Source organism: Amblyomma americanum, chromosome 1 (assembly GCF_052857255.1).
Source record: "Amblyomma americanum isolate KBUSLIRL-KWMA chromosome 1, ASM5285725v1, whole genome shotgun sequence".
NCBI lineage: Eukaryota > Metazoa > Arthropoda > Arachnida > Ixodida > Ixodidae > Amblyomma > Amblyomma americanum.
Window position 1 is genome coordinate 548,446,311 of NC_135497.1, and position 25,019 is coordinate 548,471,329.

At 47.9% G+C, this 25,019-nt stretch overlaps 1 protein-coding gene across 2 annotated transcripts; it reads left to right on the forward strand.

The window, feature by feature from the left end:
* Positions 1-5,557: 5,557 nt before the first annotated feature.
* LOC144108157 (uncharacterized) lies at positions 5,558-16,419 on the forward strand. 2 transcript variants are annotated; one of them, XM_077641446.1, is made up of 4 exons: positions 5,558-5,939; positions 6,018-6,440; positions 14,244-14,459; positions 15,825-16,419. In XM_077641446.1, coding segments are annotated over exons 1-4 (1,041 nt in total). In that variant the 5' UTR covers positions 5,558-5,938; the 3' UTR covers positions 16,226-16,419. The 2 variants fall into 2 exon arrangements, with proteins under 2 accessions (XP_077497572.1, XP_077497564.1); XM_077641438.1 differs by having other exon boundaries at positions 5,558-5,935.
* Positions 16,420-25,019: the final 8,600 nt, after the last annotated feature.

The window sequence follows — 25,019 nt, forward strand, 5'->3', positions numbered from 1 at the left end:
GGAGCATGTGAGACAACAGCTTGAATGTCAACAGGGGCCACCTATCCGCATCGCGCATTATGATCCATGTATCCACATTCTGAGAGAGCACGACTACGTAAAGCTCTCCCGAATACAATTACAATGAGCAACCGCAGCAGCTTCGCTAACTATTCAACCTTTCTATTATGTGCACACCCCTAAATTTTAGACTATTTGTTTTCGTGTAACAAGTATGCAAATGCATAGAAATCTAAAAGAAGGGTACAGCAGCTATGGGGGATCACCAGTGACCTTCACGCTGTGGGCATGATAAGGAAAGCGTTATTGGAGGGAGGACACTATAAAATGCACACTTGTGGAGTGTGGCATTTGTTTGGTAGCTCATCTTTAGGTGGCCAGCACTGCTATATGAAAGGAAAAAATACAGTAAACAATGCTGTCATTTAAACTTAGGCTGGAAATATGTTTGACAGCTGTCAAGTCAAGCAGCAGTTAAAAATTGAATTTGCTTTGTGTAATTGGAGGTATGGAATAGTTTCATTAATATGAGCCTGCTGATATGCTGAGAAAACGGCAGATAATGAGACACAGTTAAGAGTTCAGTCACGCTCTCACTCACATCCACTCAATCGCACTCACACTCATGACCACTCGTACTGACAGCCACTCGCTCACACACGCGACCACCCACTCACACTCACGTCATCACACTTGTGTCACATGCATGCGATACGAGTGCACTCGTGAGTGAGTGTGCTGACCTGTGATATTATGTAAGCAGTGGCACTATCTGGCCTGGGTGGTACACCAGTGAGAGGTGCTCCCAGTGCTGGCGCCACTTGTGCTCAAGTTGATTTTGTGTGCCACGAATGCTGCAGTGTGAATGGGCGACAACCATTTAGAATGTTTAGTTTGAAAAGTTTGTCCTGTCCCAGCAGTGTCTGTCTCTGCCTTGTGAAAAAGCATTAGTGGGCTCTGCAGTGTAAAAGTTGCTTATAATGGTGGTCCTGCTTTCCAGTGGTGTGCTCAGTGTGTACAGTTGTGGTCTGCAGCCAAGTGGCACTAACTCGCCTGGGTGGTACGTGAGAGAGAGGTGCCCCAGTGCTGGCGCCACTTGTGCTCAAGTTGTTCTTGTGTGGCACGAATGCCATGATGTGATGCGAGAGGTGCTGCTAGTGCTTGTGCCACTTCCATGGTGTGAACAGTTGTAATATGCTGTGACGACGCAGACATTTCTCATGTCTGCGGGTGGTTGTCCACATTATCCAGGCGAATATTGGATGACATCCGGTCTGTCGATAGTAAAACCAGCGAAGGAATCTCTTTCCGGTCAACCTCAGATGCTTCACCCCTTTGCATATTTGTAGTGCAAAAAAGCGTTCTTCCAGCTGACAGCACAAATGTCGACTGGCGTTTCTTTGCATAAGCTTTCTATGGCTTCCCGAGCTCGCAGAAATCAGTCCATATGTGCATTGTTTCAAGTGCGGAACGAAATTCGCTAGGCATTCGGTCTGTTGGTAGTAAAAGCAGCCAAAATCTCTTTGTGGTCACCTTCAAATGCTTCGCCCTCCTTGCATTTGTGCAGTGCAAGGAAGCGATGTTGCAGCTGACTGTCTTAGTGAGTGCTTTGCTTTTCATGCTGCCTTCTCCGCACTTCGGCGGCTCGTATGTAAGCGCATCGTAGTAGTAATTGAATCAAAGCAGTTTAAAGTCGTGAATTGACACATGGGTTGCGAGGGACGCCGTATTGGAGGCCTTCGGATTAGTTTAGACCGCCCGGGGTTTATATAGCATGTGCCAACATCGCGCACACTACACCGCAGTATGTGACTGCTGCTGCATCCTAGTTTTTCATGTTGCTTGCTGCCATGATTGGCCCGTTTAAATGTTTGCGCACCTACGGATAGCCATTAAACATTATACGAACCATAATTCGTCGAAATTGTAACTTTGGCAGCTGGGGAAACCTGTCGCATGGTGTTGTATTTGTAATTCTAGGAGGAGACATTTCTGCTGTCCGCGATTTTGAGAGCTATCAACTGGCAACATATCAAAAAGGTCTTAATGTATTCATAGTCTAGGGAAGTGGCACAAACAGGCCAGGATGTGATGCGAGAGAGGTGTTGCTAATGCGTTTGCCACTTGCATGGTGTGAACAGGTGTAATATGATGTGACGACGCAGACATTTCTCCTGTCTGCGGGTGGTGGTGGGTCCGTCACACCTAACACTAAAACAAACCGTGTTTTCGCTTTTTGCCTGAGTGGAAGTCAGACTGAGGAAATTTCTCACTACTTTTGGAAATGCCCTAAATGTATGCTTCGTTTCTTTTGCTGCATCTAAGTGCAGAACAGTTTTGGATAATTCTGTCGCTTGCGGTAACTGCGTAATAACCAGATGTGTAATGCCTGGCATCACATATTGTTTTTTCTTCATCTCCAAGCTTTTTTTCCGTTAGAGTTGTTCCTTTTTATAAGCACATTTTGCTTCCATTTGCATAATCAGGGGTACCCTGTAGGCAACCAAGGTACGGCTCTGGCACGAACGAATGCCTCAGTCAAACCAGTTCGTGTTTTTTAATTGTCTTGGTACCGATTAAAACTTTTTACAGCCTTGTGTTTTCTTTGCATGTTGGTTTCCGTCTTGTTTCAGAGGATTCCAAAACTTCTTCCTGCTGTTTTATCGTGTTTTACCTTTCTATTCTTTTCTCCTGTTGGCTATGGTAATTTTGTGGCTGTATACTTGGTCTTGCATGGTGTTTTGTAGCCGCTATGTGATATTACTGTTTCATGTTTTTCCTTTTCTGTGGATATATTATACATTTCTGCATACACTGTTTTATTTTAACCCAAGATGTGGTTTCATTGTGCAGTTATCTGTGCCGAATACATGATAGTCGCTTCTTTGCAGAGTGCTTACAACCTGACTGCCCTGCCAGGACCTCCCTGTCAGGAACCTGTTTTTGGTAGTATCAAATAAAGAAAGACATGACCACGTATTTTTGATGTGTTATTTATTTGCACAAATCCAGGTTTGGATGTCCACAATAGGACAGAGAAGACAGGAGCACAATTCTGTTTCTTTAGCAGCACAGTACCCAAATTTCCAGTTCAGCTGTGCTTTTCACTGATTTCGGCTGAGAAGTGTTAGTGTAAACTTAATGAAAACACAAGCCCAGGGAGAATGGCGAGCCGGTAATTCATGTAGACAGCAAACATGCCATCCCGCAGGACCAACAGCATCAAGTATTCGGTCGCCTGTTTTCATAAAGTTGCTCCCGTTACAACTTTGTGGTGTTATTGTGAGAACAGAATCTTGCTTCGCAACCGCATGATAACTTCACAAGAATACTTCTGCACACTGCAACCCTGCATTACAGGTGTGAATGGAGCACATATGCACAGGTGTTTTTCTTCCAGATATACTATACCTTAGCTTTATCACAAGGTTAAGAACAATCGGCCTCTGACCCGCATAAATACAAAATAGAAATAGCAATCCGCTCATGCGTTTCCCCCCTGCCCGGGCGTCGACACAGGCGGAGATGTTGGCCATATGGGACGCTTTGAGCGCCCTCTGTCCACGCCTTTCGTCCCTCGAAGCCACAGTGGCATTCTCACAGACTCCTCAGGCGCCATCCGTACTCTTAAGGCGTGTTCTGAACTCCGACTCTTTTGGCACAGGATGATCAGAACGTAATTAAAAATTCTCCCTCACAGTACGGGTACGACGGATACGTCGAAATGCACACCTCACACAAGCCTCGGTGGGTGGAGCAAGTACTAAACTTAAAAGACGGTTCGTTGCGTTCGTCGGAATGGATTAGGCTCTTCGAAAAGTTGATGATTCGGCGGTGGGGACGGAGAAGGCGCTAGATGATAGAGGCGAGGAAGACGAGGAAATATATTTGCATGCATATACAATGGAGACCACTTCAAGTTACATAAGCAGTGACACATACGAATTGAGAGATCCGTAACTTAAAAGAACTTATGTCACACACAGAAACAACACCCGAACACCTTACTTACCGATCGGAGGTCTCGGTTAGAGCCCAGGTATTTTTGAAGTACGTGCTAAGCACGGAGCCTCTAACTTGACTGCTGTCCAGTGCATTTTCTTGTATTTTTATACGTTTCGCGAATAAAGAAATTAGGGCGGGTATGTTTGAAGGCCCGCCCCAAACTTCGGTAACCAATGAAGCTTTAATACAAGGTAGCCACAGCCCCTGAAGGTTGGACACAACCTCAAGCCCATGCAGGCCTTGGTTAAAACAAAGTAAGAAGCACACCGAGAAAGCATTCCGAACACCCACTCTCCGCGGCAGTCCTCGGCCTTATTGCGTGACGCCCTTTCCCTTTTCCCATTTCACCACCACACCTGCGTGTCACTTCTCCAAGGATGACGAGTTCTTCTAGCCAGGAAGTGTCGAATGGCGGAGGCAGGCCCTTCGGTGCCGCCACGAATGCCTGCAAACGAAACCCTCGCGAAACCCCAGCGGATGCCCGCGGTGAACAACGCTAGGAGTCCTCGGCCGCCGTAGCGACGCTGTTAAACCGGCAAATGACTTCCGCGCTTTTGTATATGCTCGCAGAGGACGCTTGGGCGGTGAGCTCCGAAAACGTGGAGGGTAGAGCGGAGGCGTACAATATCTCAAGCTAAATTAACTACAAAGGCTCTAATCAAGCGCGACCTTACACATGTTGTGACTGAACCTGTCCGGAGACTCTTCCTAGCAGAAGAAAACCTATACGGCGCCGCGCGCTCCCTTGAACCCCGCGTGGTGGCGATCTGGCGGCCTTGCGCGCTGAGAAGTCTTGCTTCGCAGTTTACGCCTCCGTGTCGCCCTCACCTTAGCGGTCATCTGATCGAGTCCGGCATAGCACCATGTGACTTGCTCTGGGCCTTGCTCTGGACGTGCCTGTCTTTGCACGCCATGCGGCATAAATACCAGCTCCGATGCGGACCGCCCCAGGTCGACAACCTGATGAAGACGACTGGATATTTGGGCCGCACCACCGGATCTTGTTGGACTTGCTTCAGGGATCCGGCGTGTATCTGCACGTGCGGATAATTTATGCAACCAGGCAAGCTGGCGCAGTACAACAAAAAAAATATTCAATTACCCGCCCAAATCAAGAAACGCGCATGCTCTCTCTCCTCTTCCACTCAGACAGACCAGCTTTGCAACATAATGTGTGCGCGTCGTCATAAGACGGCAAGCAGGTGAGGCTTGACGCGACCTTGTTCAGAGAAGCAGCACCAGTTAGCGCTCGTGCTTCTCAGTCCGTGCCGCGCTCAACTCTTCGATTGCCTGAACTGTGCGCCGCGTAGGGCGAGTGAGCTGCCATTGCTATGCAGGCGAGCTTGGAAGAAGACGAAAATAACATAAACCGGGCAATGCATTCTTGAAACAGAATCTCACCGACTGCCTTGCTAAGTGTTCCAACCTTTTCTTTTCTATGAATTATTACATTTTGACTAAATCATTAATATTTAATCCCTCTCTTTATTATTATTCTTAAAATTTTAAAATCAAAACACACATCCTTTTTCTGTTCATGACAAAAATTCACCGGTGTTGCGCTACCACGTGCTTTTCCTTTTTGTTAACTGCGTTCAGGTGAATAGCCACCCCATTCTTGGCCGATCCCCCAGTGTGGGTATGTGCCATCTTTTGATAGGCTAACAACAACAACAACAACTTCTATCCAGCGCCAGTGCATCTGTAAATCTTTTTTCACCAGCGCCTTCTTTCAGCATCTACATTTATTAAGTTGCTTCATTTTAGCCGCAGCCGCGCGACACGATTGCGACGGAACGTGCTGTGGCCTTCGAAGGAAGAAGATGCCATCTTGCGCAGCCGGAGGGGAAGCTTCGTCATAGCTGCAGGTAGCATCGCAGACCGTCCGCACAGCGAAGGCTTCACTCGCCCTGCTGTTTCAAGGGAGGCAGTGAGTAAGGCAGGCGGCAGCCGTACTGAGCGATCGCGTCTCTGTGTGCACTGACGCCACCGTCGATGGCTCGCCAACGCAGTGCTGCCTCGTGAACCGGGGCCTCTCCGTGGGGGAGAGGAGGTGCAGCCTGGGGAGGACTCCGCTGCATGTGCCGCTTGGCGCGACCGGGGAGACCAGCCGTGCTCCTGCTGCTGCTGCTCGGGCGCATGCCTCTGGCGGCAGCAGCAGAACCCGCAGACAAGCGGCGGCCCGCCCGTTGTGCACGACAACATGGTGGGGCCCTTCGAGCGTGGCACCGGCGTCCCCGACGACCTTCACGGGCTAAACTTCAAGCCTGCCAGCTACGGCAGCGTGCCGACACAGGACCCCAAGGCGCCGCGCGGCGGAGACGGCCCAACGTGTGACGCCGTCACGGTGGTGGAGCACTGCCCCTGCGGCGACCACCGAGGAGTCGACGACATGCATAAGCACAGCGACGACGCCACGGGCACAGCGGCGGCAGGTGAGCCGGGTGTCCACGGGGCGTGCATCCCAGCTTCACTCACCGGTGAGGTTGGCGCAGTTTTGAGCATGCCTAGTCCGCCTACGACCACCTGCGAATGCGGCGGAGGAGGAGGCAGGGCAGACACGCCCGTGGCACATCTAAGCAAGCCTTTACAGGAAAACCAGACGAAAGTGTATAGATGCTGTGTAGGCGGCGGTGGCCTGCCGAGCGGATAAAGACGACGCGTATAGGACAGGAAAGAAGTTTATTTACATAGAACACTATGTACATATACTAAGGAAGACAACAGTCACCGAAGCCAAGGGGCATAGGGGAAAGTTATCATTTTTTTCATCAATTTGTGATGATCAGTGGGAGTTGAGTAGTCTATTATTCATTCGCTGAAAGATAATTGATGAGCAGAAGCAAAAGCAACTATGCATATGCCGCCGGTGGGATCCAAGCCCACGACCTCCGAATTTCGCGCCCGGTGCTCTACCAGCCGAGCAACGGCGGCGGCTGTTCCATCGTCTATTTCCGGAGGTATGTTCATGCGCCTGTAACCTAACATTGAGAGTGCTCACCAGGGCCACCCTCGTCCATAGCGGCGGACGTAGTGCGTTCTGTATTATCGCAAGTGTCACGTGGGAGATGATCAAACGGTGAGGGCGGAAGCTGTGCGAGAAACTTCTTACGCTATCAAGACTTCCAGAACCGAGACCCTCGGCAAGCTACTGAGCGGACAATGGAAGAGGAATGAGGCGCTCATTACGATCGACATACCTGCGAAGGACGCCAGCAGTCAACAAAACGAATGAGCGCGTATATGTATATAGGGTGTTTCACCTACGAATTTCCAGAGTTTTTAAAAATTTTCTTTTGTGTTAGAAGATAGCTTTTTTCAGCATAGCATTGTCAGCGGTGTAGTGCATCGAAATGCAGAGAAGGCGTCCTAACTAGCAGGCTGCTTAATTAGTATTCAATTGTTACCTTTTTACCTACTAGTTTTAGGCTCCTGTTAGGCCACCATAATATGCATTTTTTTAGAATTTCGAAAACCGAGTTAGCCTTAATGTTGTCTCTCAACAAATTTTCGCTATTTCAACGAGTTACGTGCACTGGAGAGGTTGTTTTGCCTTTAAGCTTCGCGAAAGCGGATGCATATAGGCGCGATATATCCAAAATTTTTGGGCCACAGCGCCGAGGGTAACCGCGTTTTCGAATTTTCTAAAAATTGATATGGATATTACTTATGGTGAGCTACACGCCTCTCAATAATTAAGGAGCCTAACAGTTATAGTTAAACTGTTAACTATTCAATATTCCTTAACCAGCCTGCTAATTAACACTCCCTAAATGTATTATGATGTACTACATCGATGACAATGCTATGCCAAAACTCAAAAACAAAAAAAACTCTAACTCTTCAAGCGAATTCTTAAAAATTGTGTAATATCTTAGGTGACACACCCTTTGTATAACATAGACATGGTGACGTAAAACATATTTGTGAGGCTAAGTTATACAAGTAGGTGCACTGAAAAAGAAACTTAAACCAAAACTTAGCGAGCAACAGTAGGGGTGCAGCTTTTTTTATCACTGAAGAAAGTGATATGAAAACATTTTTACAACCTTCACGGGAGGTCGGAACTTAAAAGTTAAGTTGTTCATCACTGAATGCTAATGTGATGACGTCTCTCTAATTTGAACACCCGTACCTTGACACATCTTTGTATTGTTAGCCTACTTTACATGAAGCTGGCAGGAGCGTATCGATTCAGTCGTCGGTCTGAGAGAGGTCATGCCAATTCGACTACTGCGCGTTTTGTGGATAAAATACTTTTCGAGTCAAGCCAGTCACGCCGCGTTCTAGTAGGCACGGCGGCACTTGTGAGCATGCCCCTGCTCCTGCTGTTTACCAGCCAGATAATCTTTTCAGCCGTGTAATCTGCACAGTGATCAGCGAGCCAAGACATCCGCGGCCGACCCGACTAGAACCTTCCCTTGCACTCCCCGATTCGACTCGTCGGCGTTTGCATGAACAGAGTAATCGATTTTCTTCCCGACAGAGAACCTCAACTTTGCCCTCTCGGTTTTAAAATGAACTCGACGAGTCGACAGAATCGGTACGACTCGGCCTGTTGGGCTGAGTCGTGCCGAAGTAGGTTGACTGAGTGCGACCCGACCTTTGTGGGGTCGGTGGAAGGGAAGAGGAGAAAGTGGTCTTGTACTGGTGCTCGCGATCCTGGACGCCTCCTTTCAGAGCTCGCGTTGCAGTGCTCTGCGCTGACCATCGCCGCTGTTACCCGGATGGCGTTTACGTAAACGCGCGGTCGGCGAGTAGGGCTGACGTCTGACTCGACTCGCTCCTGTCGTGTTCACGTGAACATCGCTTTTCGCCGCGAACGTCAGCTGACATCGGCACCCTTACGAGGGCAATTCTTTCTGTAGTGCCTGCGGGCCTTGAAAGTATGCGTAAATAAATAAATAAATAAATAAATAAATAAATAAATAAATAAATAAATAAATAAATAAATAAATAAAAAGTAAATAAATAAATAAACCCTCATGAGGGTCTTCTCAGCCCCACCTCATGAGGGATTAAGTCGGTGAGGTGAGGGAGGAAAAGCTGCACGGATTGGGGTGACAGTGCGTAACAAAATTGGCGCTTATCCTGGTTTAAGTTTACCGTGCGGGGCAAAGCAGATTCTAGAGCAGGCATGGACGCAGGGACGAGGACGGGATAAAAACAACTAAACAAGTATAGTTTAACGGCAAGAGTAGCAGGGGTACAAACGCCTTCCTTTTTATTATTATTTTATTTAGAAATACTGCAGACAGCTAGTGCTGCCCAAGCAGGAGGGCATTACAATGCTTCGATAACAACTATTCAACTTTTTCCTCGTCAGAACATTAAACAATAGAGGGAGGGAGACAGTTCCACTTTTCAATCGTATGGGGAAGAACGATTTTTGAAATACTGTTGTGCGTGCAAAATATGGCATTATTATTGCAGAATGATTCAGTCTCACGGACCTGAGCGCTGGGAAAAAAAAACATAATTGTCACTTGATAGGCGAATTTTGTTATAGTACAATAAATAAATAAACTTCAGTCTGGCAATCTGTCGCTGTATGGAGTGCTTCTAGTTTAATCTTGTTTAACATGTTGGTGACTGAGGAGGACATTTTATAATAGGATAAGATAAATCTGGCAGCGTGACGATCAGAGCGCTCTACCTTAATATCTTTAGTGAAATAAGGGTCCTACACAACGAATCCATACTCGAGAACTGGGCGAACAAGTGTACAATATGCTTCATTCTTTACATTTGACGGGGCACTCTTTAGTTTTCTGCGCAAGGAACAGAGTTTAGCAAATGCTTTGGAAGAAATGATATTAATGTACTCGGCCCAACTAAGATTATTTTTAATTGTTAAGCCTAAGTACTTCAAAGGCGAGACTGAATGAATATGCTGATAGCCAATGTCATACGAATGGGACGTTTTTTTTTATTGTGATTGACATAGAGACTGTTTTCTGAAAATTAATTTGCATCCCACGCCGTTCGCACCAGTCCCCTAGGTTGCAGATGTTCTCACTGAGTAGGTTCTGGCTGTGATTATCATTAACAACTCTGTAGATTAGACAGTCGTTTGCAAATAGTTTAACAACAACAGATTCATCAATCGTGAATGTCGTAGCTTCACCTGATTTGATTCGGGTGTTCGAAATTACTATTGCCTCTTTGATTTTGTTAGCAGCCATTTTGTAAGGTAAATTGATCACTATTCTTCACGGTTGTACAAATATGTCTCTATTATTTTTGTTCGGATTCTTGAGGAGTTGACTATACTGTTAGACTGCTTCTTCTACCTTGCTTTGTAGATGTCCCTAATAATTTCCCATCTATTTTGGAATCATCTTCTGTGTGCGTTCACCCTTTTCCACTCTCTTTATATTTGCGGGCTCCACCAAAAATTGGTTCTTTCTGTTTTGTTAGCTGTTACCTTCGAATGTCTTTGGATAAGATTGTTATTATTATATAAGGCGTTGACTATATGTTCAAGTTGATTAACTGCGGCACTGTTGGCTTCAGCTGTATCCTTTAAACACGGACAGTTTTCTCGCTCTTTAAGAACTTTAAGCTCTCCCTTGTGTGTAAGCTTCCTTACTTTTGCCTCTGGTTGATCGAAAAGCTTAATACTTAAATACCTGTGGTCGCCATTTGTAAATTCATCTAGAACCTCCCATTAGACCAAATAAGACGTCAGCTGTGGAGAAAATATTGTCAAGTCAATCCCGCGTCGTCCATGCTGGACTCGAACGTAGGAAAAGTGTTGGGATGATTTAATAATTCCAAGTTCCGGCACTGATAAAATTTTCTATTTCAATTCCCTTGCCGTCGGTCTTATTTCTACCACAAGCTGAATTCTTGGCGTTGAAATCTCCTCCAGCAAATATGAAGCCATCGCTGTTATAAAATATTCTCTATATTTCTGTTAGTAGAGGTTCTAGGCTTTGTGTGGGAAGACAGTAGCAAATAATGCATACGATGCTTCTTCCTTCCCAACTAAGTCTTACTGCAGTGATATTATGGATAGCTTATAAGGAGAATTACTATTGCTGTACTTGGTTGACCCGGAACCGCTATTATTTTGTCTTTAATTCATCATCATCATCACCACCATCAGCCTGACTACGCCTACTGGAGGGTAGTAAATGCCTCTCCCATTTCTCTCCAATTAGCCCTGTTCCTGAAGAAGAGACCGGTCTCGTTTTAGCTGCTTTCAGGGCGTACTTCAGGGCGTACTTCATGCCTGCAAAAGGGTTGAGAACATACTCCACCTTCACTGCCTGCAGTCTCAAAAAAGCCCGAACATAGAACAAATCCGCCCACAAAAATATATTAGAGCATTCGCTGTTTTGCCTTTTGTCGTAGCACGCAATGTACGATACCATGATATAACCTCACACACATGAAATGCGAAATGCAAAAGCTTATCAGTGCTCGCGAGAAGAGGATTTCATAAGGACTTTAATACTGTTCTGTCTTCGTCATGCTAGAGTGCTGCGGGTGCGCCGAACACTTCCATTCCTTCTTTCCGCTCCCACTTCCGTTTACACATCAGGGGATAAAAGCCATCACACGCCCCAAATACACGTCTTCTATGTTCGAGCTGCCAGTGCCTAGTAACTGTCCTCTCCGCAGGCCGTGGCTAATGCAACACTGGCGACGAGGATGGGATATTCCACAGTCGGTGAAAGTAGACCCGGAATCGGCATCCGCGAAGGCAGCCTCACAGACGACAAGCATGACTCATGATATGCTACCTGCATTCAACGAAGATACAGATAAGGGGAAGCCGTATCTCATTAAAGCAGATGCCTACATTGAAGCTAACGAAATCACCGATTCGGCCAAGAAGAGAGCACTGCTCGTGGCAGCATTGAGCACACAAACCCTGGAAGTATTAGCCGTCAAGGTCGCACTGCGAGCCCCAAAAGCTTTGAGCTTCGAGCAAGAGCTCGAGGTGCTGAGCGAGTACTATGACCCGAAGCGACATGAAATAGCTGAGAGTTTCAAGTTTTTTAATCGCTCCCAGATGGAAGGGGAATATGTCACGTAGTTCTTGGTGGAAATACGGCACATAGCCGATGACTGCAATTTTGGCAACGCCCTGGAGCGGATGCTCAGGGATCGTATTGTGTGCGGTGTTCGGTCGAGGGCCCTACAGAAGCTATTACTTGGAAAGGCCGACATCACGATAGCGGAGGCTGAAGCGCTCGCAATTTCGGTTGAAACTGCTGAAAATGACGCTTTGAAAATGTCATCAGAGCCAAAGGCTCTATTGAAATTGCATGCAGCTCGAAAAACGCCCTCCGGGGAATACAGAAAGGCTGAAGAGCATCTGTAATGCGGAAGGTATGGCAGCTCGAAACACGACGATGTCAGTTGCGGATGAGCAAGTGCGTTGTTGTCGCTGTAGGCGGCGGGGACACCTTGCTAGGAAATGTTAAAGCCACCCTAACCGCTGAAGGTTAGCTGCCAGAGCGATGCAAACAGTTGCACTGGGAATAACGGAAACCACGCCAATGGACGATGGCAGTGACGAAGTCCACGTTAGGAAATTGGTTTCGGAGCGTAAAAATCTTCTCGAGCCACCAATACGCCACTCATTTATATGGAGCGGCGTTCAATTAGCAATGGAAGTCGACACCTGGTCGCCAGATGTCATTTCTAAGGAACAGTACAGGAAGCATCAAAACCATTGGCCTGCCTAGAAGCCGTCACGTGTGAAGTTGTGCTACGCAGTGCGGTTTGCGGTGCTAGGTGATCTGACATTACGTGTCGGCTTCAGAGACGTGCTCGTGGATTGTCCCCTCATGGTGTTCGACTGCGAAGGGCCAAGCCTATGCGGAAGGGACCTGCTGACGCTGCAGGACAACGCTGGCGCTCCGGTGCTACATTTGACTCCGGCCTGCGGAGCCACAGAAACCAGCGAAACGGACACCTGCAAGATTAAATCCATTTTCTCAGACTACCAGGACGTCTTCACCACGGAGCTCGGCCTAATGAAGGGTCCTCCAGCGAGCCTGCGCCTCAAAGATGAAGCAATACCAAAGTTTTGTAAGGCGAGACCCTTCCTTATGCCCTACGCGACAAGGTAGCTTTGGTGCTAGACCGACTCGTTTCCCTTGGCGTCTTATCGCCAGTCAGCCATTAGGATTAGGCAACGTTATAGCGCCGGTGCTAAAGAAAGATGGATCGGTACGGATTTGTGGCAATGTTAAAGCTACATTGAACCCTGTTTGCGCAATCGAAATATATCCTATTCGTGTAATCGAGGATATGTTCGCAGTTTTAAGTGGCAGTGAATGATTCAGCACCCTCGACTTGCGAGACGCTTGCAGTCAGGTACCTCGAAGTCGCACGCAAACTCTGCGTCATCAATACCCAAAACGGCTTATTTTGCTATAATTGACTTCCGTTCGGAATATCGACTGCGCCGTCGATTTCGCACAGAAAAATCGACACGATTATCAGTGGTCTACCCGGCGTGCAAGCCTACATTGATGATGTAATCGTATCCGAGAAGAAAGGCGATAACGGAGAGCGATTGAAAGTCGTCTTAGAGCGTTTTCGGGATCATGGAGTGAAGTTGCGGTATGACAAATGCAAATTTCGACAACAAGCTGTTATATACCTCGGACATCACATTGAAGGCGAGTGCCTCTATTCAATCGAAAGCAACGTGAAAGCTATTATGCACACACCTTTTCCACGGAGCGTGACCGAACGGCGGTCATTTATCGGAATGTTGACGTTCGACGCGAAATTTTTTCCAAACATGTCAACGTACCTAGCTCCGCTGTATCAATTAACTACTGGGGAAAAACGCTCGGTGGCAATGGAAAGCACCGCAAAAAGTTGCCATCAAGGAATCCACGTCATCGTCATGATTCCCATGTAATTCATTTTTAACCGCTGTTATTGCGCCCTCTCCTCATGTAATGTCCCGTCAGGGACCCTTGAGGTTCAAATAAATAAAATAAAATAAAAGTTTGATGCAGCGAAAGAACGTCTGAAAAATGCTCGAGTGCTTGTACATTTCGACTGTACAAATGAACTCAAGCTAGAGTGTGATGCGTCGTCGCTAGGGGTCGGAGCAGTTCCACTTCATTCTAGCAACAACGTACATAGACCTATTGGTTTTCGCTCAAGAACACTGACCGAAGCAGAGCGGAACTACTCCCAGTTAGAATGTGATGTGTTGGCGCTGATTTTCGGTGTAACAAAATTCCGGGACTATCTTCTAGGTCGTGAATTTACGTTGGTCACGGATGATCAACCTCTCGTCAGCCCTCTGAGACCTGACCGCCAGACACCGACTATGACGGCTGCGCGAATTCAACGCTGGGCACTGTACCTCGGAGGCTACAATTACAAGCTTCAGTATGTTCCTGGGAAACAACTACTCAACTCGGATGCTCTCAGCAGACTGACACAGCAGACCACCAGAGACAGAGGTGAAGGTGAGCCCCCGGAGTACGTCCTCCCACTCAAAAGCTTAGATGAAGGTGTGGTCTCAACGCGTGAACTGAAGAATCTAACGAATGTCGACTCGAAATTGCTTAAGAGAGAGAGAGATCACTTTATTTGCACCCGTCAAAGAGTATGGGTGATCGGGTGAGACGCAGCTCCCACTTTCACCTTCACCGTATGCCTCCCCCCTAAACGTCGGCCGGAATCAGTTGACTTCCGGCGGCGGCCTGGGCTTGACCGATGACATGTTTCTGGACTTGTCCTTCCTGGCTATGGAAGAAGGAACCCCATGACTCTTTGTTTCCATGTAGACCATGTAGCGCTGGTCAAGACCACAGCATGTGATTTAGGGTCGCTATGCTTTCAGTTTTTGCATTTGGAAGAGTGCACCTCAGGATGCCATTTGTGTAGGACATACAGGTTTGGAAAGGTACCCGTCTGCAGTTTTCGCCAGATTACTTCTTCCTTCTTTGTGAGAGATGTACGGGGGGGGGGCAGGGTTCTCCTCCCCATTCTGTAGTGTTCTAGAATTTCACTGTATCGTAAGGTTCAACATTGCGTGTCGCGCGGTTGGCCACCAAGCAGGGCAAACATAAAGCCCGATTTAGCACTTTATTATGAGCGTAGACTAGAACTGTCCTTGGCCCATGACCTCGTATACTGGGGCAATCGCGTCGTCATACACAGTGACGCCAGATAGCGCTACCTGCAACTTCTTCACGAAACCCACAAAGGATCATCGGCTATGAAAGCCGTGGCACGCTCCCTATTTTGGTGGCCAGGTCTTGACCGCGACTTAGAGTAGCGCGCGGCCAATTGTGGAAATTGAATAGCAAATTTACTTATGCCACCGGCTGCACCTCCCCTAGAATGTCCGAAGACTGAAGAACGGTGGTATCGGATCCAAATCGACTTCGCAGGACCCGTAACTGGGAAGATGATCCTGGTTGTAGTGGACGCGCACTCCAAATGGATCAAAGCGATTCCTGTGAAGCATGCAAACGTAGAAAGCACAATAAAGGCTCTGAGGAGCATGTTTGCCCGCTTTGGTGTGCCACGTACAACGGCACACACTTCAAGAGTAAGGCATTTTCCACATTTACAGCAAAAAACATTACGAACCTGTGCACAGCACCTTTTCACACACAGTCAAACTGCAGCTGCTGAAAGGGCGGAGCGAACGATAAAGGATGGTATTCACAAAATAAAGGGTGGCGATCTCGACGAGAAATTGGTACGGCTGCTGTTCAATTATAGACGAACACCTGTGAAGACTGGGAAATCACCTTCAGAGATGCTCCTCGGGTATCAAATAAGATCGCGTCTAGACACCTGCTCCCCTGTGAATGTTGCAGGTCCAACTGAGGGGAGCCACGACTGGACACGGCCGCCAGACAGCAGCTTGTACGTCCGCAATTACGGACAGGGAGAGAAGTGGATCCCTGGTCATGTCAAATCGGCGACAGGAGCACGGATGGTAACCGTAGAGCCTCCCACTGCAATCGTCAAGCGGCAAGTCGATCAGGTGCGCCGCCGCTCGGATTCATCACCAAGGTTTCCGGTCACCGATACGACTGCTCGTGGTCCAGGGCCCAGCCAGACGAAAGGACCCTGCACGGCGGCCAATGTAACCACTCCCTTGGAAGCGGCCGCCCCAGATTATTCTCCTGATAGAGCCCAAATTGCGGGCAATAACATTCAACCTCGCACCTCTCTTCTCCCACCTACCTTGAGTCCGGCCGAAGCTTCGCAGTAAGTCCTGCGCCGGTCAACGAGGCAGCGGAAGCCAGTGCAACGGTTCCATTTTGGAGGAGAGGGTAGAGTTGTCTTCGTCATGCTAGAGTGCTGTGCGTGCGCCGAACACTTCAATTCCTTCTTTCCGCTACCACTTCCCTTCACACTTCAGGTGATAAAAGCCATCGCACGCCCCAAATAAACGTCTTCTATGTCCGAGCTGTCTGTGACTTTTCAGGCCGTGGCTAAGCAACAAATACATTGTATGGTTAGTCTGATTTGGCATGTTTGCATTTTCCTGCAACACCTGCCTTGCAACCGCACGTTGCTAGGACCAGGTGCCTGGTCTATATGACAGCTGTGTAAGAAAGAGGAACCGATAAAACTTTTCGAAGGCGCCGAGACGCATGTTCGCGCGATGCACCTGGCCGACACTTCGCGCCAGTTTCCGCTAAAATTTCTTTCAAATCGTGAACAAGGCGTGGTTAAAAAACCTTCATGCTTTAAGCCAGGTTACCTCCTTCAAGAAAACTTGTCAGTCCAAAAGCTGTCAGAACCAAGTTTCTATGTGTCTTGGGAAGAGGCAGTCATTCGAGGAAGATTCGTGGAGGCCACGGCAACTTGCAGGCTTCAAAGCAGTCGCTCGACAAATGTCTGCGCTCTGTTGCTTCGAGCATCTCGGGCATACGATGGAATTGTTGCAGACTCTGCTCACGTGACCCATCCCCATGCACCTCCTGCACTGTAGCGGCTTCGGAACGATAGGCCGAACTTACTGTCGAAAATGCCCAAGCTTCAAGTATAATGGTATACATTCAACCTCGAAGGTCAGCTTGATGCATTTATACCTGGCAAGGAACATAGGTAAATCGGCATCACATATGGCACTGTCACCGTTGCAGATTACGCCAGACGTAGTGCCGCTGCCTTGGAGTGGGCGTACATACTATTGTCGAGTTTGGCGATGGCGATCAATATTTCTAGGACGTCCCACCCCTTGGCAACAATGGCAATAACACTTTTATAGGGTTTTATTCTCACGTCTTCGACCCCTCCCTGTACGAGGCTTTCCAGAGATATAGAGGTGCCTGACTGTTCTGAACGTTTAGGAGGACGGGTTGTTCATGTGTCACAAGCGAGACTGTTTGCGCCGGGGCACTTCGCGCCCATTTCACCTTTGACGGGCTTCATTAGGACGACTTGGATTGTCTGCGCAGTCTGCGCTTGGCCTTTCATAACGACCGCTACGAACCCGGCATCCGTCGAGGAGTCATAACTTGGCACAGAGTACACCAGTGTCCTGGCTGCTAGAATCCCTCATGTGGCAGATTCGCTTTCTCTGGAAGGCAGTTGCCGACCCACCAGGTTCTAAGGTAGGCCCAGCGGCCTCCACTTCCATCGCCGGGGCAAAAGGGAGCGGCGCCTCCTTGGTAATTTGCCCAAATACATTTAAAATGGTGTATCGAAGGCAGCGTTCTGATAAAAAAACAACTTCGTCTTCCTCATACTGACATGAGCTACCCTGTGTGGGGGAATGAGAATAGTCTTAGTTGCAAACAATCGCTATTTTAAGGAGGGCTTGCTGTGATTGTGTGACCAGCGCCTTGTATTGTCTAGTACAGCGAATGTCTTAAATATAAAGGTTTCCGGAAACCCTCCAGCTAGTGTCGCACCTGTAGCATAGTAGCAAGCGTAACTGATTCCCACCGGTGGGTGCAACAAGCGCCTTGCTCTATCGAGCCCAAGTTGGATACGTGCAGGCTTGGTCGGGGTGGTTGCTGACACTTGCACGGCTCTTTGCGTTTATAAGGCGGGAGCTGGACTTTACTTTGCTTTACTTCCCACGAGTTAACCCTATCGGACGAGTTAACCACGTCCTATCCTGTACGGCACCCATAAAATAAGTACGTATATCTGCGCAAGAGACGCATATATACAGTACGCTGTACTTGACAGGACCGGGAAATATGCAGCGGAGTACCACGCATGTGGCACTGCACCTCGCTATGCTGGGGAAAGCACCACCACGGTGCTTTTATTTTTCCAGCATTCTGCCTGCAGCGCATACATGTTCATTAATTGATTACTGTCTGCCCATGTTGTTGCTGTTGGATCAGAAGCAATGGCACATGTTTGGTGGTTTAAACAGGAGAAAAAGTCATCCAGACTTATCGCAAGCTGCTCATAAATAAAAATTGAGCATTTTGGGGAAACGAAAAACAAATTTTTAGAGGTTTTAAGAAGATTGGAATGAGACCATGTATTGGTGTAGTATGGTCGCAACTTTCGCCTTTTTTTCCCCAGAGGCATAAGGATTTGTGGGGGCTTTGAGTCTGCTTTATGGAATTGTCCGCGCTGTACGTGCCTTTTAATGGTGTGCCACAAGTGATTAGTGTTGCAGTCACGTGGCAAGATAAGAAAACGGGACAATGAACAGTTGGCGCCATCTAGGTCCTTTTGCTACGGGAAGGTATACCAATTCATTATACGCCTCGCGATCATGTGACACAAGTGGGGACCATGGGATTACGTGCCGACGTTGTCACGTGCTCGCGCCATCATTGGGTCGCACTTTGGTCGGTGTTCCGGAATTTTTAACTACCCAGGAGAGTAACAGTGTTGTGAGTTCTTTGCGGGTATCTTTATAATTTTCGATTTCTTTTTGCCGGTTGCTAAAAATTTATAAAATACTGCACTTTTTAATCCCAATGCAATAGGCAGAGACCCTTATGACACAGTCGACGACGAAGTTGACAGCAGTGCGGACAGCGCGAGGTTGTGCGAAATCCGAGATTTATCGGATCTCTTGCATTCTCGCTGAGAAGAAGTTGATATGATTTGCAGATCATGTATGAGTCCGCGATATGCAACGAATTTACAGTCAGTGTCTCCATATCGCGTTCCTTCCATAATGCCTTCACTGTGCGACGATATGCCTGTCTCCGAATAGCGGGAGAACCGCGTGAAGTGTCCTGAACCTTAGCAGCCTATCAACGAAGAGACCCCGCCAGTTGCCCGTATAGAGAATAACGTCAATCGAAACCCTCAGTTAACTCTCTGCACGGAGCCGGACGTGTTAAGGAGCGACAGGCTCGGCTGCGCTGAATGCAGTACTCATGGCAGCATTCGCCGCAACTGAGCCATGCTGTTCCTCGAAATGTAGGCAAGGCCACAGTCAGGACCCTGTGATAGATGGAGCACGGACAAAGAAAGTGATTTCTAAGAACTTCGGCGACAGGCAAGAGGATGTCGACCAGACTGTCCTCACTATAGTCGTCGTCGCGCGCTATCTGATGTTGGGGCAGTGGCGTACATTGCGAGGAGGATGAGGAGTGGTTTTAGTGAGCGCCGCCTGATGTCGCTACGTGCGCGCCAATCCAATAGAAGAAGAAAAGTAGCAAAAACGTACTTTGCTACTCGCTTAGCTGCGACTTCTGTCATTTCCATGCTCATAATTACTAATATACCCCATAGTACATGTCTCTAAAGCACCCTTTTAAGACAACACCGTATTCACTAGACGCGCCTTTGCTCATTCCAAATCATTTAGCTGGCGTGGTTTTGTGATGTAACCATGAGCGTTGTTAATCTGGACAAATGTGCGGGCCTTTGGCATTGGAACTGGACATCAGCGCCTTTGTTTCATGCGAGTGTGAAATGGCCACATGTCCCTTCCAAATACCTCTGGTGTTCCTCTTGACAAGTATAGAGATAACGATCACTTTTGGAAGGAGAAAATTCAAGAATTAACTGTCCACGCATGCGTACACAGAAATGGTCGGCAAAGGAACTGTCTATACTCGCGCGCGCGAACTTATGTATCGTATACTGGTTCAGAAAGTGTGCTATTTGTTGCAGGTCCTTTCGCGCTTTCGACTTAGCATTAAAAAGTTTCATCGTATCTTTGCAGTATTTGTTTGGCAGTCCTCGTGGGAGAGGACTAAACGTGATAAGTTATTTCTGCGCTTGAGAAAAGGGGTTCTTTCCCTGCCACACATGTACTTGAGGCAGGTGGTGTCAAGCTTTATGTTTCTTCAAGATACACACGGCCGTTTCCTGCGGACTTTTATTCAATGGAGGCTTTCTTCGGCTTTGCCAAACTCTGTTATTTCCACTGTAGATGGGACGCGATACAGTGCAAGTAGATTTTTGAAAGCAGTGATCTTTGCTTTCAGGTTTATAAATGCTCGGTTCAGTTTGTCACGCGTAAGAAACTGCTAAAAGACTTGCTTGACTGTGTCTTCTCCAAGTCAATATATCGATATCTGTATGCACTGGAGGCCAAGGAGGAAATGTTTTAACAAGACGGTTGTGCCAGTGGGTGTGAAGACGTTTTTCTTCAAGTTGCACACTGGTGCGTAGCCGGTTAAAACATGGATGGAGGTGAAGGGACTGTTTTTACCACGTGGTGCTGACTGCTTGTTGTGTCACACACCAGAGTCAATAGAACACGTCTTTATTGATTGTTGGGATGCGCTGCTCTTTTTGGACGTGCTCCAGCGTACTGTAAAGAAAGACTTACCCTTGACGTACGCCGTATGGGATACGATTCCTGGACGTTGAGGCGGATGTTTATAAATACGATATAATTTTCCTTCTTGGCCTGCACAGCATTTGGCGACGCAGGATGGCTGTACGATACTGCGATGAAGATGCACGGTCTGTCCCAGATTACTTCAAAGAAAACATATTTAAGCTACGTGAAGTGTGCAAGGAGCTATGTTTTGGAGATGAAGTTATCGAGTTGATGGGAGAATTGTGTTCCTTGAAACCGTTTTGATCTTCTCACGTGAGTGAATCAAATGTCCGCTCTTGATGTTAGAGAGTTCAGCGCAGAACATGTGTTTGCGATCTATTGTAAACTGTCAAAACAGGCAGTGAAGACAAAAAAAAAGAGCTGGCGTGGCGGAGTGGTTAGCGTGCTCGTCTCGCACCCGTACGCCGACACTGGCTGTGTACCGCGAGTGCAAGAACAGCATCGGACCCGAAAAGATATTTGACAACGGCCTGGGTAGCACATTGCTGTTTGAGGCCCGTGCCGGAGCGCTGCGAACACAGCTGTACCGCCGTCGCTTCGATACAACACCAGAAGCACAGGCAGCACTATGCCGAGCATGTGGCGATGCGGAGGACACCATCGAGCAGATGTCGTGCCACAGACTCCACCCGATGCCAACAGAGGGCACTACATTCCCACAGGTTCTCATGTTGTTTCACGGTCCTGCAGTGGACGACGAAGGAGACAGCTGCTAGGACGAAGGGGTGCTGCGAACCAAGCGTCAACTAACTCTTTGGTGGAGCCACTGGTGGAGCACTTTGTCTAACTGCGCGAAATCGCAGTCGGACGCGGACGAGGTCGATGAGCGAATCCCCCGCCCCCCGACTTCCTTTGTATGTTTTTGTTTTTCTTCCCCTTGCGCGCTTTTTTTCTCTCCTGCGCTTTCATCTTCTCGGGGTTTTTAGGTTTTTCTTTGTCCGGGTGCCCAACCACGGCCGGTCTCGAGGGCGGCGCGTGCTCTCTCCCATACGGCCTTCACATCCGCCGCGGAAGCAATGTGAGTTTTTCGCAGGGAGTTATGCCGCCCGCCGCCGCTAGAGGCGCGACAACCCCACCGCTCGCAGGGTGCCGCGAGTGGCGTATTAAAAACCGAGCTGAACCCGCGAGGCTCCGCCATCTTTCCCCATGGATGCTGAAGAATACCTAGGTTCGGCTCGGTCGGGAACATCCCTAGCCGTCCCTGTTTTTTTGTGCCTGTTGTGTTTTGCATAACAATAAGCTTCCACAAACGTACCTAATTATAAAATTTAAACCTTATTTCCACCTTATTTCAACATTTAGTTATTTCTTTAGATTATGGCTCAATTACATTTACCGTCGGCGCGGTGGTAAATGCGTTTACCACGTGACCATGCTCAATTGCCTTGTCAAGGCCTTGGCACATCGCCATTGATCCTAGCTGGTCAGGGAACGATCTCTGTGAGCACATTTACTCGTACCCGGCTGCTGTTTCCATCGCCAAGATGGAAAACCAAAGTTCAATCAGCGCGGAATGCCTTGCTGCGGGCTCCGCTGAACAAGCTAAGTATCTGTGTCCTGTGTGCAATGCTGCGTTCACATTTGAAAGTGTACGGAGGCGGCACGTGCGAAAACAGCACCCTGATGTCGCCGACTCGTTGGTACCCATTTGTAGTGCTTTGTTTGAATATGATGTTTGCTGTAAGGTTTCGTTTCCCCACCGTGGTGGTCTCTTGCAGCACCACGAACATGTCCACGGGTTTGTGCCGAGGCGCATCAGGCTTGAGTTCTCTTCCTTAACAGGTGAAGTATAAACGAGATCTCCATATTGTGCAGGCACCGTTTTCTGTCATGGGGTTGCAGTATAGGAGGTATTCACTGAGGCCGCACTACCAGACGGCGCGTGCGTCGCCGCGGCAAACGCGCCATGCTTGTGGTCGTTTCACGCCAGCTCGCGCAGTGTCACGGTACGCCGTGAGGTATCCGGCCTGAATTGTTAGTGATCCGTAACATCTTTGCACGTTGTTAAATGCGTCAACGTCCACTTTTCTTTGCGGAACGCTTATTGTGCATAAAGTTTGCAGCAGAATTCTGTACCGTGATTTTACCGAGCTGCCTGCCGCGACTCGACAGCAAAAGTGGCCGGCTGCATTGCACGCAAGAACGTACACGACTTGCAGCTTTTAATAACAGTTCATAACAGTCAGCTACTCGTTCAGGACACATCGTGGATAACACAGCACATGATTAATCACCCATATACCAAAACAGATGCTGCAGAAACTCACATTGCCAGCGGCCGTAGTCCACGAACTACCGAAGCCTCATTGTTTCAGCAGAAAGGCAATTGCGTCATAACTGCTTTATTTACGCGGAGAAAATACTGTCGTGCACTCGCAGCACGAATGGGAGACATAGCGAGAATGTTTTGCAGGTTTGATTGTAGAAACGTAGCGTTGCTTCCAGTGCACAAGACCTAGAATCTATAGGACTTTTCGCAGCAGCGCGATGTGCAGCAATTCCGCTACATTCAGTAGTAACATGTCACTTTCAGCAGACAGAGATGACAAGTTAGGCTAGCTAAACGAACAAACACGTTTAACTACTCACCTCTCCAAAAACGGCACTTCGGTCGTCGGCACCCTCAGCCTCGCCCACTTGTCAAGCAATTCCACCGTCTCATAGATTTGCATGCTTTAATTCCTTGGCATGTCGGTAAACTTACGCCGTGCACGAGGCGGGCCTCATTATCGGTGCATTTAACGCACGACAGCAGTCCTGTAGTACGTCAAACACCACGCCGGCGCCTGCAAATTCCTACTGGCCGACGTTTTCATGAAGTGTAACCTTTTCAGTGTGCCCGCTCTTTTCTGCTTAGCACAGTTCACGGCGTATCCACCAAGTCACCCAGTGTTACGGGGCGGACAGATATGATCTGCGGCGAGACGCTAAATACACTCACATTTCACACATCACAAGCGAGGTAAATGCTGCGGCTGCTGCGCGTGCGACCACCAACATGGCAAATGCCGCGCCGGACGCTAGTGCCACTTGCGGATGACGTCATGTGAATACCTCCTATAGGGAAGCCACACAAGTTGAAATAACGCATCGCGGAAACTTTCTCTGCATTTGGATGTTTTGTGATGCTATGCGCTAGTACATATGGGCAGAACTATTGTTCTGCCTGGGTGGAGCTAGGCATTTTGAAAAGAATTAGCTGCTCTTGGAGTTATGTCCAGGAAGAACAACTGCCACTTGAGCTCTGTAACCTAATATAAACTAATTAAAACAAAACCTAACTGCTTTGCATGCAAAGTGTTTCAAAACAAACTACTCACCAATATACTGTTGTACTGTTGAGGACAAAATTTTCCAGGACGCGCGACTGATGATTTCGGCTTAAAGGTGTGAAGTGTGCCTTATTTCACTAACAAACATTATACATCCCAAGGCCTAGTTTCATCTCCACAAGCGTGATCTCCAACCACTGGCTGATAACAAAGCTATAAGCTTTTGATAACAATCGCGTGTCCTGGGCAATTTTGACCAAGACAGTACGTGATGTGATATTATATGTACAGCCTACTGCGATTTGAAGGTGATCTGTTTAGGCTTTATGAGCTTGGATTCACCGACCTAACACGATATTTTTATTAGAAAGAAAGTTGCAACCACGATATGAACGTAGCTAGCCAAAGGTTTTAATGCAACAGTGTTAAGGCTCCCGTTCAGCAGAAAATCTCGCGTCTGTGGCGGGCAAATTATTGATTGTGAGAAGTTTCTCAGAAGGGCAACCCCCACCGGTGCACAAGGCCCGCCACCTCACCTGTGACAGCACCTGCCATCGCAGGTCAGTGGCACATCGCTTAACTGCTGCACGACTGTGCCTGGTGTGGTATGAAGTCCACGGATGAATGTGAAGTCAAGAATGATGAATTCCGCACATATGGTACACATTACAGCTATTGCGTCACACCCTTAAGGCGGAGCCTAAGTGTGCACTGCGATTTTTCTATATCATGTAATCATTTTTGTTGTGCACCAAGTGCCCATCATGACAGGAAAAATTTATTGGTTCGTGTTAGGTGGAACAGGTGCGATAACCTTCAAATTTCACTAGTTTCTACAGGTGTTATTGCGATTAAAACATGATGGAAAAATTTGATGCCAGGGTTAGCTCCAGAAAGGAATGCAGGGTCTGTTAAGGATGGAACTGCAATGCTGAAGTGCTGTGTTTTAACAGAACTGTAGCAGTAGTCATGTCATTCCGTGTTCCGTAACTTCAGGCACCTGATTT